General features: G+C 52.6%; 5 protein-coding genes across 5 annotated transcripts; 3 read left to right on the top strand and 2 right to left on the bottom strand.

The window, feature by feature from the left end:
- Positions 1-927: 927 nt before the first annotated feature.
- G6M90_00g003690 (uncharacterized protein) lies at positions 928-1,422 on the top strand (the record flags this gene model as incomplete). The annotated part of the gene is made up of 1 exon (XM_014686537.1): positions 928-1,422. The coding sequence occupies one exon, from the start codon at positions 928-930 to the stop codon at positions 1,420-1,422; it is 495 nt and encodes a 164-aa protein (XP_014542023.1).
- A 1,422-nt stretch (positions 1,423-2,844) lies between these two features.
- FPPS (Farnesyl pyrophosphate synthase) lies at positions 2,845-4,031 on the top strand (the record flags this gene model as incomplete). Its single annotated transcript, XM_014686536.1, has 2 exons — positions 2,845-2,964; positions 3,108-4,031. 2 exons carry the CDS (start codon positions 2,845-2,847, stop codon positions 4,029-4,031), a joined length of 1,044 nt encoding a protein of 347 aa, XP_014542022.1.
- Positions 4,032-5,456: 1,425 nt separating this feature from the next.
- On the bottom strand, positions 5,457-8,790 carry Vps54 (Vacuolar protein sorting-associated protein 54; the record flags this gene model as incomplete). The annotated part of the gene is made up of 3 exons (XM_014686535.1): positions 5,457-5,742; positions 5,811-8,664; positions 8,724-8,790. 3 exons carry the CDS (start codon positions 8,788-8,790, stop codon positions 5,457-5,459), a joined length of 3,207 nt encoding a protein of 1,068 aa, XP_014542021.1.
- A 947-nt stretch (positions 8,791-9,737) lies between these two features.
- mcm5 (DNA replication licensing factor mcm5) lies at positions 9,738-12,081 on the top strand (the record flags this gene model as incomplete). The annotated part of the gene is made up of 4 exons (XM_014686534.1): positions 9,738-9,874; positions 9,930-10,056; positions 10,117-11,525; positions 11,589-12,081. 4 exons carry the CDS (start codon positions 9,738-9,740, stop codon positions 12,079-12,081), a joined length of 2,166 nt encoding a protein of 721 aa, XP_014542020.1.
- A 1,588-nt stretch (positions 12,082-13,669) lies between these two features.
- G6M90_00g003650 (uncharacterized protein) lies at positions 13,670-14,835 on the bottom strand (the record flags this gene model as incomplete). Its single annotated transcript, XM_014686533.1, has 5 exons — positions 13,670-13,969; positions 14,023-14,240; positions 14,319-14,531; positions 14,600-14,638; positions 14,700-14,835. 5 exons carry the CDS (start codon positions 14,833-14,835, stop codon positions 13,670-13,672), a joined length of 906 nt encoding a protein of 301 aa, XP_014542019.1.
- Between the last annotated feature and the right edge of the window lie 1,421 nt (positions 14,836-16,256).

The raw sequence follows: 16,256 nt of genomic DNA, 5'->3' as shown, positions 1-16,256 counted from the left end.
CGCTTCTGCAAGACGACATGTATTTATTGTACCAGGAGGGTTTCGTTCTTGACGCTATGGCACGCTGTTTTGGAATACAACTACTCGGCGTCAACCTCTTTTTTTCCCCTTTCGCAAAGGGCCCGGCCGCCCCTCCACTACGACTTCAACAATGGACGAAAATCTAAGTCGACCACTGCAACTGGTTGGTGCAACTACTTGGTAGTCTGTGGGCCAGCCTAGGACCCATTCCGCTTTAATGGAGATGATAGGGAACTAGCGCGCAAGTAATCGTCCTCGATGTGGGAGACAAACGTGGCGAGCCTGCCTGGGTTTTGCCCTCAGATGCCAAGGTGGTACTTATTGCAAACATGTACCCAAGGCAGCCAAGAGATGTACCCGCCATGATCGAGATGCCAGCGCATGTCACTTGGGGCGTGTGGATAGGGCACCAGGCATATTACATCGTACAATTGTATGCAGTGGACCAGATTCTTGCTGTCCCCCTCTCGGAGGAGACTGGTAATAGGACTCGGGCTTGGTCCGCGTGGCGTGGACCCGTGAAAAGAATGGCATTGTCATTCTTTCACAAGAGGCAAGTCTCAAGTGTCTGTGCTGGCCGGAGAGCAGCTAGCGCTTTTCTTGGACCGCTGCCATGAACATATAAACCAAGCATCCTGCCCCCATTGTGGCTGCTCCCCATACCGCCTTACCATCATTTTTATCACTTGTTGTTGTGTTTCGTCTTCGGACTCACATTCATTCTTGAAGCTCGTCTTTTCTTGACTGCTTCTCCATTCCTTGCAAGCAAACGATACAACGGCCAGGTTCCGTTTTTCAGCAACTTCAATCCCTTGAACAGTACATCTCTGAGGCTAGTTCTCGAGACAACGAACAGTCTTTACAAACACAACTACAAGCAAACAAAGCAAACTCAAAAACACCAAAATGCGTTTCGCTACCTCTGCTCTGGCTCTCATTGCCTCCGCCGCTGCCGCCAGCGCCGCCAGCGTCACCTTCTGGACCCTCGATGACCTCGTCCGCACCATCTACTTCACCCCTAACCCTGGTTTCCCCGAGGTCGCCCCTGTCACCTGCAACAACCAGCAGAAGACTGTTGTCAACTTCCCTGACCAATGGATCGGTAACTATTACGCTGTCCAGAAGGGCCAGAAAAATGCTCCTGGTATGCTTGGTGAGGTCAACTTTGGCGCTTGGGGCGGCATGACCTACTTCGATGTTTCCGCCATCGTCGACCCCAACGACCAGAACAATGTCAAGCAGATGTATCCCGCTAGCGGCAAGTCTCCCATGTCTGGCTGCCCGGTATTCCCTTGCAACAACGCCTACTACCTCCCCGACGATGTCCAGACCAAGGTTACCCACGAGTCGGACCTCGTCACCACTCTCGGCGAAGGATTCACCGGCCTCAACTTCTCGTAGCCACAGTACAGCCAACTCATCAAAACACCTGTGATTTATTCTTTGGGGGGCTTGGCAAACCAGCCGAGCTATTTCTTCTAGAGGGGCGATGGATCTTGTCGAATCTTGACGATTCCAACAAACTCTGCCCTTTTGAGAAGGCGTTGAGCGCCAACATCGAGACATTTCACGATGCTATGTTTTACATACGGAGTAAAAAATGGGGGAAAAAATTTCAGGACACCACAGATACCCCTCGCGCATCTTGGTAAAAGAGCAAGAGCCGAGATTTCGTGGGTTTGACAAGGAACTTGACATAGAGCTTCAGGCAGGACAGGCGCAGCTGGGTAAGGAATCATTCTTTTTCTTTTTCTTTGGGGGGGACGGGGCTGTAGGGAGAAAAAACTGGTCGTTTTACGATTCGGAGTGAGTGGGTTGGCCACGGCCCTTGGTCATCATCTACTTGTACTTTCACTTCACCACAGGCTCGGTGCCTCTCGTCATCTACACTTGGACCGGAGGTGGAGGCGAGACCCGAGCCGCGCACTCTTTGACACACTTTTTGATACTTCTCTACTTTCTTTAAGGACACTTTTATAGAAGACCCTTTTCATGACATTTTGACACACAGAATGGAAGAACATATACCCCGTTTGGAGAAGCATAGCTTGGACATGAATAGAAAGGAAAGGCCCCTGGATGTTACGATGCCCATGTGTAAAGGTGAATGTGAGTGTGAATGTGCAGGTGGTGTGAGTGGAGCCCAAAACAAGGGGTAGATATCAGGAACTACCCAACAGCAGTTAGTCCAATACGCCCATGACGGGGGACAGATGACGAAGAAGAACTACAGAAACAGGCACATCGAGACCGAGTCGTCAGGGGCCGTGGAGTCCTTTAGCCTCGATCCTGTTGCCGGACTTGGACTCGTGCGTCGCGATTGGGCAAGCCTTGGTGCCTCTTGACGGTGAGGCCAAAGAGGAAGCCAAGCGGCGTACCGAGCAGTCATGCGCAGGCTCGGTCGTCTCATGTGTGGGAATGCCCTGGGCGCTTGAGCCGAATCAGGCATGCGAGGTACACTGTTGACGGCGGCTTCTCGTGAGGCCGCGTAAATTAATCCCCTCATCGCGTCCATGTCCTCCACGGCCATGCGAGTGTGGTAGTGACCCTGAGCATCTCCTGTGACTTGGGACGACCAGTTGTTGTGGCGGTTGCTGTGGCTCAACTGTGGCGGAAGCCTGGGCAGCTGCCCACCGCCACGAACCCCGAGAGCCTGAAAGTGTTTTCCTCGACTTCCCACCCCACCACCCACCCTTCTCCAGACCGACACGACCCCTCGATCAACCCAATTCAAATCTTTTTTAAACTTTGTGAAGAGTGATTGATTTGCCTACTAAGTACACGAACCGGCTGTCGGCTTTGCTTTATTAGAAATCGTTCGTCATGGCGCAAAAAACGACCCTCGACGAGTTTGAGGCCGTGTATCCCAAGCTTGAGGAAGCTATTTTGGAACATGCGCGCAAGTATAAGCTTCCCCAAGGGGAGCTTGACTGGCTGAAGGCTGTGAGTAGCCCTGCGCATTATTCCCCCGCGGCCGTTTCTCGGCTGCCTCTTTCATTTTGCTTCTCAAGACAAAGACGGGGCGGGTTGACTGGCTTCCTGCCGTCCAGTGGCCCTCTGCCAATGGGTATACTAACACTCGATAGAACCTCGAGACTAACCCCCTCGGCGGGAAGTGCAACCGCGGCATGTCTGTCCCCGATTCCGTCTCTCTCCTCCTCGGCTCCGCCCTCAACGAGGAACAGTACTTCCAGGCCGCCACGCTGGGCTGGATGACCGAGCTCCTGCAGGCCTTCTTCCTCGTATCGGACGACATGATGGATGGGAGCATCACCCGTCGCGGCAAGCCCTGCTGGTACCGCCAAGAGGGCGTCGGCATGATCGCCATCAACGACGCCTTCATCCTCGAGTCGAGCATCTACGTGCTTCTCAGGAAATACTTCCGCAGCCACCCGGCCTACATCGACATTGTCGAGCTCTTCCAAGAGACCACCTTCCAGACCGAAATGGGCCAGCTGTGCGACCTGCTCACCGCCCCGGAGGACAAGGTCAACCTCGACAACTTCTCCATGACAAAGTACCAGTTCATCGTCATCTACAAGACCGCCTACTACTCCTTCTACCTGCCCGTCGCCCTGGCCCTGCACCAGCTCAACCTCGCCACGCCCAAGAACCTCAAGCAGGCCGAGGACATTCTCATCCCCCTCGGCGAGTACTTCCAGATCCAGGACGACTACCTCGACAACTTTGGTCTGCCCGAGCATATTGGCAAGATCGGCACCGACATCAAGGACAACAAGTGCTCTTGGCTGGTCAACCAGGCGTTAGAGATTGCCACCCCCGAGCAGCGCAAGATTCTGGAGGGCAACTACGGCCAGAAAGACGACGCCAAGGAGGCGGTCATCAAGAAGCTGTACGACGACATGAAGCTCAAGGAGCGCTATGAGGCGTTTGAGGAGAAGAGGGCCGGCGAGATTCGTGCCATGATTGAAAGGGTTGACGAGAGTGAGGGCCTGAAGAAGGGCGTGTTTGAGGTGTTCCTCGACAAGATCTACAAGCGAACCAAGTAAACTGCTCTGTGGGGGGTTGGGGGCACGACATAAAAAAACAAAAAAACAACGAAAAAAAAACTACTAATGAGGTAGATGGCATGCATGCATAGAAGCGTGGTTGCGTAAACGTAAAATGTTTGGTAGATTTTCATTATAGTATATAAAAGATACAGTTAAGGTTTTAATTTTATTCGTCTTATACAAGGGCGCCTGCAAGTGTCCTAGTTTGGCCGTCGGTCTTATCAGCAGATGCAAACTTGAGTGCCACAAGTGACTGCAGTGTAACAAAGATGACGGTGTAAGGCTGGACCGGCCAGCGGAGGAGTAGTACTCCGTTTGCGACATGGAGATACATCTACTTGGTATCAGACTGGGGTGAAGTGCCTAGTGCAACGGCCAGTCCACAGGCTAGATAGCTTGTGGTTCGACTACATGGCGAGCACATTGCGTGGAGAGAGAGTATCTCTCTACAAGAGCTGAACTTGCATTGATGAAAAATTTACGCCACCACTTACCTGTGCGCAAAGCATGACTCCCTTATGCTAAAAATGCCACGTGCACGAGGAGACCTGGTTCAAAGCCATGCAGTGCTCCGTACCACCGCCGCTGATAATCGCTGCCGGATCTGCACCCCACTGCTGCGCGGCGCCCGTCGTGGCAAAGTTGTAAGACGCCGATCCGCCCCGAAGCTGCGCCCGTGCCGTGATCCACTCCGGCCGGTTTCCCGACTAGCAACCCTACGGACCGATGCGGAAAGCAGCAGTCGGGACGGAGCGAGGAAATCCCCCCTCCCCAACCCCACTGAAATGTGTCGCGGTCAAAGTTGGATGCGGGCCGGCGGATTGAAGGAGTTGCTTGGCGGCGAGGAGATGGGTACCGTCTACGGGATGGATGCGGAACGAAGTAAGTGTGAGTCACGGGGGATAGGCTCGTTCGAAATGGGCACTGCAGCTGTTGCGCGATGACGAGTGTCTAGGGTCCGCGGGTCTCCCAACCGCAACTTGCTTGTGTGATTTACATCGCTGCATCGAACTTCAAGGAGCATGAAACTAACGCCGACTTTAATCTTCGGCAATCCACCCTGCTCCGTGGTCGACGGCCTCTGGTGTGGAGGTGAAGATGGAGGACATTCGCATCCGGCATCTCTCTGGTGCCGCTGTCTTGTAAGTGGCCGGTGATGCGACAGAGTCCGATGATGGTGGCAACTACAAATAAACAGATATCATGGCTTAAAATGACACTTTACTGCACATGGTTTCTCATGGTGTTTGTTACGTTCGAAAAGGCGTCCAAGTAATCCTGGCTGCGGATCATGAATCGTCCATGTACGCGTGTCATCGTCCTCTCCTAGGTACTAGTAACATAGTGTAATTTGTACATCAGTAGGCATATCTCGGTAGTGATTTCTTGTCCGCTTATATAGCATAACAATCATGTTCCGAGCTAGTCCTCGGGCTGCTTTTCGCTCCCCTTGGATGGACTCTCATCTTTACTTTCTTCCTTTGTGTCCACAACCTCCTCTTTGGTCTCCGTTGCAGGCTCCGTGTCTGGCTTCTTGTCGTCTGCTGACTTGTCCTTGATCTGGGATCCCTCCGTCTCTTCCACGGGCTCTGGTGTCTTTGGTTTCACTTCTTTGGACTTGACAATATTGGCAAGGAAGTCTCCAGTATCCCCAAACCCATTGATTTTCCCCAACCGTGATGCGAAGAATTCCATATCTCGCAGCATACTGGGTTATGTTAGTCAGATTCGACATATCCCAATGAGAACGTCCGGCCCCGCCAACGCAAAACTTACCTTTGTGTTCCAGCTTCTGTTTTGGGAGTAGCCTCTTTGAGAGGAGCTCCCAGCTGGTCTTTGTAGCTAGCAAAAACGGGTTCCATAATCATCTGAATTGAGGTCTCTGGAAGATGCTTGGTGAGAACACGGTGCAGCGTAGTGGTTTCCTTGGCAAGAATCTCCATATATGGCTGCACCACGCCTGGCCTGGCGCTATCCCAGTCAATAGCTCTCATGTTCTTGGCATGAATCGCTGCACGACTACTCATAATATCGACCAACTTTTGGTGGATACTGTCTTGATGTTCCTGTAGTAGTCGGCGGACCTTGTCAAATTCTCCCATCAAGCTGGATACTCCCGCCCCAGACCCGGCATGGCTTCGTACAAACTCTCGAACGTGAGGAATTAATGTGGCTATAAATGACAATGCCTGCGACGCAAGAGCCAAGTGCTTTGTGGTGATGTTCTTCAGACCTGCAGAGCGAGTTGCACCCGCCCCAAGAATCAATTGTGTACACCGAGAATTGAAGAGTTGGAGGTATGCAATTAATGAAGATGCCACATCTGTGGTCATGGACGGTATTCCTGCAATCAAATGCAAAAAGCTCCCCAGTCCATCCAGACAAAGTACTGCAGAGTTTGGTAGAATGAACTTGTCAGACTCTATGACTGCCGATCTTGTTTTGTCTTTGCCGGTCCCATTGCTCTCGGAGGGTTCCGTCACAATTTCTGGCTTCTCAAGCTCGCGATATGGGATCCAAATCTTGTTGTTTTCTGTCCACACGGAGGCATCTTGCATACTACAGCCTAGTATGAGATCCAGGAGTTTCGTATTACTCTCTGTGAAATCTTTTGCATTCCACTGATCCGATTCCATCCCCAAGGCCAGTTTTTGCATCTCTGCGTCGCGATTTCGTTGAACAAACTCTTTAATGTGTCCATTAACCACCGTCTTAAGAGAAGTACCGCTTCGTCCAGAGATGGCTTCACACTCAGTTGTAAAATAGAGGTTAAGGGCAAAGTATCGAAGAAATAGATCCAACGGAAGATGAGTCGCCTGTTCTGCTCGAACTTTGAGAACCTTGACGATCTTGTCATTTGCGATGTCAACAGCTTGTGTTAGGAGACTATTGATGTCCAGACTCTTATGAAGTTCTTCCTGCAGTTCGACATCGGCAGCAGCCATTGGGTTGGAGATGTGGCGATCGGGGCGTGGGCTGGTCACAGGTGACCTGGCCGGTGGTGACTTAACGCCATCCAGGTGGGATGCGTCTGACAAGGAGCTCGTGATATCGAGTAGCACTTTGACTTGCGTGGTCAGTCGTCTCAGGGTTTCGGTAACGCCAACATAAATCTTGACAAGCAGCTCTTCTGCGTCTTCTGCGTCCAATGCCCGGAGGTTTCTTGCTAAATTGGCAGATTTCTCTTGACTTGACAAATGCCTGCTTCCGCTAGTCGTTGATACCGACAGCATAGACTCATTATCGTCATCGCTCGAACTCGGAAGAGGACGTCGAATCAAATTGCGAATTTCACGAAGGACTGCATCTCGATAAGCCACCGCTGCAGCTGCAACGTACTTGGCACGGTGTAGGCCCTTCATGTTGGGCATAAGCTGTGCTTTCAGCTCTTCTGTTGCTGTGAGGTACGTGGGAAATATTGACGGTGATCGAGAGTGGCCCCCTCGCCCCCTGGATGCTGCATTATCCCATCGAAGAAGAACATCCGCAGAAGAAACGGACTCCGTGTGTCTGCGCAAGTCCGCCAACAAGACATTGACGAATTGCAACTCGTAAGCCTTTCCGACTCTGAAGCGCAAGGTGTTCAAATCCTGGTTGACACCCTGCAATGCGGAAGCTCCTCGTAAATCCCGCAACTCTATGCCCAGCGGTTCCTTTCCGTCCGTTTCCTCACGCTCACCTGCAATGAGCCTCTCCAATGAGTCAATACTGCCCAAAGCCTTGTCTACTTCACCAGCGTCGACCAATGATTCGCAACGGCCAACCCAATCGACAATACAGCGCAGTTGGCATACAGCATCATTGAGCTGTTTTAAGTTCTCCTGCCGTCGACGTTTTTGAGCAATTAGTATGCCATTAGTTGCCACCTCCTTGTCAAGCGCCTCTAGTTCTTCTCTTAGGGTCTTTATTCTTTCCACTGAGTCGGCAGCTTCTGAGTGTAGTTCCTTTAACGACCCAAGAGCGGTGAAAAATGTTGTTGATGCTGTCGATATCGAATTGATGAGGTGAACTTCAATTGTATCCATGTACCAGGACAGCTTCTCTTGCAGAATAGCATTTGTTGCTAAAGCTTTTCTTGGGGCCGCAGGAACCGAAGAGCTGTCCTTGCCCAATGATGAGGGCCGGATTACTTCGGATCGTTCACTAACAACATCAAACGTCCTCGGATTCTCGAGATGAAAATCTTGGTCAAAATATACGGTTGGAATGGTTGATAAGGGTGAAGGTCCCTGCACGGCTTTTCGCCCTAGGCCGGGGTTCGACCTGCGTGAAGGGCTTGGGGCGTCGATAGATGCCAGTGAAGCGACTGAAGCAGTCGAACCGCGTCGATGGGATTTCGTTGTCGGTCGAAGTAGGCCGTCCGTATCCGGCTGCTCACCAGGCTTGGAATTGTGGCGACTCTTGGCAGATTCGTCTTCGCTCTCTTTAACTCGTCGCAACTGCTCATACAATGCTCCGACCTGCGCAACATAGGGACTAAACTCGGCGGGATCGATAATTGGAATGTTGGTCAAGGCAACTGGCGGGATGTCTCGAGAATTGGGGGGCTTGTGTGAACTCGATGACGGGGCTGATGTGTGAGGCTGTAGGCCGGTTCGAACAATCGGTGGTTGTAGAAGGGTCGAAATGGCTGCACAGGCGGGTTAGCTGTTGTATTTCTTTCTCCATTAGACGACTATCTTGATTTACCATTTTGCCCAGGTTCATAAAGGGAATTAGACCGAGCGTTAGATGAGCTATCTAGAGCACCGCCCATGGAATGGATGGAACTCGTATTAGAGTTTCGTCTGGATGAAGAACGGTGGTATCCTTGAGCTGGTCGACTGCTACTGAAATGTCAGCGTAAGGGAAGATCCATTAGGTAGACGAAGACCAACCTGTGGAGAGGGACCTCATGCCGGGGCCCCAACGACGGCGCAGAAAGGCTGTCGACGGACTTTCCGGCCGCTGGAGAAGAAAACATCATATGCGCAATCGCAGAGGATCTGGCTGATAATGATGCCGAGAGGTTCCAGAAACAGGACCAGAGCCCTGTATAGCCGACAGCTGTGTATTGACGGGTCGGATCAGGAGTGCTACCGGGGTATCATCGCTGGCACATGCGGGAGAATAGAGAGCGGAGCATGCACTACGCCCTGAGGGGAAGAATATATTGAAGTAAGGAATGATAGAAAGGTGACTAAAAGACCATGGTATAGGTTGTTTTGGCACCAACCAATGGCCTGATCAACGCGATGCCGATTGATGGGAGCTTAGCGTTGAGGCAAGCAACTGCCATGTATACCTGACCTGCTATGCCAACCCAGTAGTAGCCACGAAACCTCAAGCCAGGGCTGCGCCTTTGTTTGCGATGGACCGGTGATTTTCCGACATTCTCTCTCAACGCTAGCACTGGCACGTGCGGATAGGCAAGCAGAGTGGTTTTGTTTGGGCTGGGATCGGTATTCGGCACCATACCCACTTGGGCTTAGTACCTGCAACCACTTAACGTCGCGTGTCGCGGTCCAAATCACGCGTCTGGTTCGTGTAAATTGCATTGCTTGGGTGCGTTTTGCCCTTCGGTGTCGCAATGCCATCAGCCCCTCAATTGGCAATCTGCAATTTACATATCGCATTCACGCCCGGGATCCAACAGCTTCACACTCGGAGCCTTGACGTATTTTGCAGAGTAGCGAGTCGGCAGGTACGGTAAAAGACCTAACCATGGATAGCCGGTCTGTTTATTCAGCGCATGTCTTCGAGCCCAGCTACGCTGAGAATGGGGACACCCGGCTGCAGCTCCTGCAGCAACTCGAGACCTTTATTCTTGACTTCCGCCTCGACAATAACTTTGTCTATCGGTATGTTGCACGTATGCGGAAGCCGTCGCAGATTGGCCCTAACATGTGTAATTAGTGACCAGCTACGAGAGAATGCGCTTCTCAAGCAGTTCTACTGTGACGTCAAAATCAACGACCTCATCAACTTCAACGAAGAGCTCGCTCACAAGCTCGCTTCCGAACCTGCCGAAGTCATCCCTCTGGTGAGTTTTTCTGCGATCCTGGGTGTTGTTTCATCGGGCTCCTCTGACAGCCATGGATAGTTTGAGACGGCCCTTAAAAAATGTACACAGCGAATCGTCTTTCCGCACGAGAAGGAGGTCAATCTACCCGATCACCAGCTTCTGCTCCACTCCGATGCCGAAGATGTGTCAATCCGTAACCTAGACTCCATGACGATTGCGCGGCTTGTTCGCGTCCCCGGCATCGTCATTGGTGCTTCCGTCATGTCATCCAAAGCCACGGAGCTGCACATCCAGTGCCGCAACTGTCAATTCCAGGAGGTCATCCCCGTGTTGGGCGGCTTCACCGGTGTAACGCTTCCTAGACAGTGTAATCGCAAGCGAATCGACAACGACCCTACGCCCAAATGTCCTCTGGATCCATACTTTGTTATGCACGAAAAGTCACAATTCGTTGACCAGCAAATTATCAAGTTACAAGAAGCACCAGACCAGGTACCAGTTGGAGAACTGCCTCGGCATGTTCTCGTTTCGGCAGATAGATATCTCACAAACCGCGTTGTTCCCGGGTCAAGGTGCACGATCATGGGCATCTTCTCCATCTACCAGAACAAGGCGTCCAAAAACTCATCCACTACCGGCGCCGTTGCCATCCGAACGCCGTACCTGAGAGCAGTTGGCATCCAAACAGACTTAGACCAAACTGCCAAGGGTCATGTTAGCTACAGTGAGGAAGAAGAGCAAGAATTTTTAGAAATGAGCAGGCGACCTGACCTGTACAATATAATGGCGGACTGCATTGCGCCCTCCATTTATGGAAATCGAGATATCAAGAAGGCGATTCTCTGTCTACTACTAGGTGGATCCAAGAAGATTCTACCCGATGGTATGAAGCTGAGAGGTGATATCAACGTACTGCTTCTCGGTGACCCTGGTACCGCAAAGTCACAGCTCCTCAAGTTTGTGGAAAAGGCAGCACCAATCTCCATCTACACGTCCGGCAAAGGTTCTTCCGCTGCGGGTCTGACAGCCTCCGTCCAACGAGACCACTCGACAAGAGAATTCTATCTAGAAGGCGGTGCCATGGTTTTGGCTGATGGCGGCGTGGTTTGCATCGATGAGTTTGACAAGATGAGAGACGACGACCGCGTCGCTATTCACGAAGCCATGGAACAGCAGACCATTTCCATTGCCAAGGCTGGCATCACCACTATTCTCAATGCCAGGACATCTGTTCTGGCTGCGGCAAATCCCATCTTTGGCCGTTACGATGACATGAAGACGCCTGGAGAGAACATTGACTTCCAAACGACCATTCTGTCTCGTTTTGATATGATTTTCATTGTCAAAGATGAGCACTCCCGCGAAAAGGATGAGAGAATAGCCAAGCACGTCATGGGTATTCACATGGATGGTCGCGGTACGGAGGAGGTCGCCGAGTCTGAGATTCCTGCCGAGAAGATGCGACGATACATTACCTACTGCAAGACGTAGGTCCCTTTTCTTTTCCCCAGCTCCCCAACCCCACGAATACCAACTAATATCAATCCCAGTCGCTGTGCGCCCCGTCTGACCCCTGAAGCCGCTGAAAAACTCTCGTCACATTTTGTCTCCATCAGGCGTCAAGTCCACGCAGCCGAGATGGAAGCGAATACCCGCTCTTCTATCCCCATCACAGTCCGTCAGCTCGAGGCCATTGTCCGCATCACCGAATCCCTCGCCAAACTAACGCTCTCGCCCATGGCCACGGAAGAACACGTTGACGAAGCCATCCGGCTGTTCCTCTGCTCTACCATGGATGCTGTCAACCAGGGCAGCAACCAGGGCAGCCGCGAGCTGAACGAGGAAGTCAACCGTCTGGAGGTCGAGCTCAAGCGTCGACTCCCCATTGGGTGGAGCACGAGTCTGGCCACGCTAAGGAGAGAAATGGTTGAGGGCAAGGGATACAGTGAGCAGGCACTCAACAGGGCTCTTATGGTGCTGCAGCGGAGGGATACCATCATGTTTCGGAATTCAGGGGCACAAGTATATCGGCACGGAGCGTAAGCTACTCGCATGTGAGACCTTGTTGGAGCAGGCGTTTTTAACGATGACATGCTGTCCGTGCGATGACGGCTACTTTTGTGAATACGAGCAGGCGCTTGGGTACATGGTGGAACAGGCATGGCACAATGACACGAGATGTATTTATTGCGAGTGAGACGAATTGTAATCTACGTATAGGGTTGGGGTTGTGCGAGGAGAGAGTGAGCGCGCTACATGATTTGAGAAAACCATACCCAACAAATAGAATACCTCGCTTGATCCCCTATCCGTACCGAGAGTCGCTGACCAGGATACTCCCCCTTCTTTACAGCTCGATGGACCGAGAGCGTTGACATGCACGGTCAGCGTCCCTCAGCATCCCAATCATTCCGCAATCTCAGGGCCAAATCCCCTTGATGATGACGACTTCCTTCACTAATCGCCAGCACTCACCGCCCGCGAGGCTGTCCAACACATCGACACCAGACAGCCTGCACATCCTCGCCCCTCCGGCCCCAAGGTTCATCCCGTCCCTCCAGCCCGCAGCCGTCCATCAAGGGCCCCGGATCTCCTACGGCCGCACCGGCGGTAAGAAGAAATGTCCATCGCGCAGTGCCGGACCGGCCGGCCAGCCTGTCCCGAGGGAACATGGGAGTGACTTGAAGTACACATCATGCTGAGACGAAGGCTCCCACGGGCAGGTGGCCGATGACCTGGCCCTGCAGCCTCTGTGTGCCGGGCATCCGCACCTATTGGCCGGCGCGCAGGTGGTGGTTGCGTGCCGACATGTGCAGCGCAACAGTGGACGCGCAGCGCGCAGGCCGTTGCCAGTAGTCGAGAGCGATTGATTGACTCGATGTGTCTCGGCGCCGAGGAGAGGTTTGCCTGGGCTGAGAGGCGTCAGCTGGTCTTTTGTCCTGGCAAACGCGGCGCGGGATAAACTTGCGGTCAGCAAAAAGAAAGATCCCGTCATGGTAGTCGGATTGAGGCTCTCTGGATGTTGGTCGGTACGTGAGCCGCCCGTATTGAAGGGCCGTGGGTTGGCGGGTGAGTTGCCAGCTTCGAGATACTCGCCCATGACGGCAGACAAAGCTTGACCTATACATATGTCGGCGAGGGCCTGATGCTACAATTCCCACTTCATTGTAGCAGACGGGCGAGTATTGAAGGCTGAAGCGTATCATAGCCTGTGTCGAGAATCAAGGCAGAGCTAACGGGTGTCTTGGTGACGCCCGACGCGGGTTCAAAGTTTGGCTGTGTAGAAAGCATCAACGGAAATTTGTTTATCTCTAGACGTGGTTTTTTCTTCTCTTTTTTCCTCCATGGAATGGCTGCAGACGGCAAAACTAACGCTTCCAAGCTACGAGCTCTTCACAAATGGCGAGATGCATTGAAACAGGAGCTGGCATGACAAAACGAACGACCGATCCGTTCATCGTACATCAAATATAACCCCAGAAAAGGCAAAAGAGTCAAGACGGAAAAACAGCCAACATAATGAGCTGTCCATAATCTTTGTAGCCCTCCAAAAGGAAGAGCAAAAACAAAAAATCGCTATCCAACCCAACTCAGAGACAGATTGTGCCGTCAGGTTAGCGCATGGTGTCTACTAGTCGCTCTTGAGACAATTGCTAAGAAGAGCCGCAAGGGCCAGCGTCAGCATAGTGTTGGCCTTGACGTCCTGGAAAATGACGTTTACGATGAAGCATCCCACGGTGACGGCGACAGCAAACGCCGCGATAGCGCCGCCCCTTGACACAAGGCCAGAGGCCTGGATGACGACGGGGACGCAGAACAACGCCGCGAGGAGGCAGGTGACAATGGTTCGCGAGAGTATGCGAAACGGCCAGCTCGGGTAGTCGCGGATGTCCATGCCAGGAGAGCGATGGAGGCTTTTCAGCAGCGGTTTCTGTCGCGGGTCAGCCTCGATCGAAGCCAGCGCAGAAAAAGCGAGAGACGCACAAAAATCTTCTCCCCGATGGGAGGCGTGGCCACTTGTCCCACCATCAGGTCGAGCTTGCTGATGGTGCCCACGATGGCATAGTCCTTGGGGTCCCGGGACAAGTAGCGGGCTTGGTCTGCGCCGACTCTTGCGTCTGCGAAGGTGTTGAGCTCGCCGACGGCAGCTTTGGTAGGCGTGTCGAGCTGCAGAATGCCCCGTTGGTAATGGGTGAGCTTGTCTGGGCAGATTAGAGAGGCCAAGGGTGAGTTGCCGGTTCCTGAACCAGGTCACATGCGTGTTTTCGGAGGGAACTCACATTTCCTGCAGACCAGGTCTTCCAGTTGGTCGCCGAGATGGTCTGGGTAAGACGAAGTCGTGCGGATTGAATAGACGATTTGCCTGAATACGCGGTCGATTTTGCGATCTAAATGGTGCTGGGTGAGATAGGCAGCGCCGTGATGGGCCAGGGTGAAGCCGAACGACTTGTCTAGGTTGGCGAGGGAAGCAACCGAGAGAGGCCCGTAATTGTCTTCAAACATTGGTCATGGAGTCTGGAGTCAGCGCGTTGCGCAATCATGGGCCGGACTATGCACGTACCCCGGAGATCATCTTTGGAGGGCAGTTCCTTGAGGGCTGCTGTGTAGACAAGACAGATCAGATCAGTCTTGAGTCTTGACTGGCGTCCCGGGCGACATACCTGGAGTCTGGCCTTCTTCTGCAACCGGAGTCAGTGTATCACGAGCGGCTCCCGTACCATATGAGCCCACAGTTACCCCGGATAGTCCGGTTGTGGTGCGGTCTGCAATATCTTCAGAGGCTCGAGGGGCCGTCATGCTGCTCAAACAAGTCCAGAAAGGGGCCTTGCCACTTGATGTGCAGTAGATTCGTGCCTCATCGCAATGCCCTTATTTATACTTTTTTCTCAGAGGGGCAAGGAACACAACTGCTTCCATCAAGGCCCCATGCAGGCCGCAGGATTGGGAAATCTTGTCACCAGAGTCAGCGGTCCTCCTTGGGTCCAAGATTGGCAAAGAGCCTCATCCGTCCCTCTCCGCGCAGCCATGATGCTGCCGAACGGGCAACAGCCCAACCCAGTCCAACCATGGCGGTGATGGCATTGGGACACACCAGCAGCTCAAGGCGCAGCAGCACGCTTCAAGTGTCTGTGACGACTTGGAGTGTGGTTGCTGTGGTGCGCTACATCCATACATCATGACTGCAGGCGTGATGCGTACCGACGAGGTATTCCTTGGTCCTGACTCTCCCGCAGGTGTCGTGCTGGTTAGTCATGACGGAGCGAAAGCATGTCATGAATAAGCTGGTCCTGGGGAAATAAACCGTCATTATTGGCCGTACCGTGTTTGGCATATGTCTGAGTCTTCTCATTCGGCCGGAGCTGGAGCTGGAGGACACGGCACAAGTCACAACCAATGGCAGCGTACACGCACCGTCCATGAACCTCACTTGCAGTATGAAATATCTCTCGGCGTCCAAGTAATGGATTGCAATTCTCTATCAACAATAAACAGTAAACTGGCATGACCGTCCCATCGTTTGCCGTCAAGGTAGTCGTGGCTCTGTCGCCCCGTCGTCTCCAACAGCCCGTGTCGTTCGCCCAAGCAAGGGAAGCGAGGTCATCATAAAGAATAGAAAAAATAACTTTTCAGCGAATCCTTATGCCGCCTTGAACCCCTTTAAAATATAGAGTCTGCATTTGTCATCAGTATCTGTCTTGCAGAAGAGGAAATGGCATCCCTATACTCACCCCAGATCGCTGGCAACAGCGGCATCATCACGGCACACCAGATGACGTTTTTATACATCTCCATAGTGTTCGACCCGACTGATCAAGCATCGTCGATAATGGACACCATCAGGCCCTCGAGATACCTCTCTTGGGTTTCGTCGGACCTGGGGCCGGCCTCCCAGTTGGTTTCCGGATTATGACAAGACGACTTTCATTGACCCGCGCCATGGCAATGATAGGCATGTTTCGAATATGTACAAGATTTGGGATGGATGTGTATATGTGTATATGTGTATGGATGCCTGTGTGTCCGAGTGTGGTGAATGAATGGTACTAGCAGTGGCAGCAAGCCTGGTATTTAAGCACCTCGAGAAACCCGACCATCGACTTGGAAAAGGACATACCAAAAAAACAGCTCTCAGAAAGTCTCCGGCGGGGGCCCACCCCTGCTTCACGGTTTCTTTCTTTTTCTTTTCGTGTTGCGAACCCTTGGCGGCGGCATCAAGT

The sequence above is a fragment of the Metarhizium brunneum genome, chromosome 1 (genome assembly GCF_013426205.1).
Source record: "Metarhizium brunneum chromosome 1, complete sequence".
In the NCBI taxonomy this organism is placed as follows: Eukaryota; Fungi; Ascomycota; class Sordariomycetes; order Hypocreales; family Clavicipitaceae; genus Metarhizium; species Metarhizium brunneum.
Note: the sequence above shows the minus strand (reverse complement) of the source record. Positions and strands in the feature narration are given on the sequence as shown.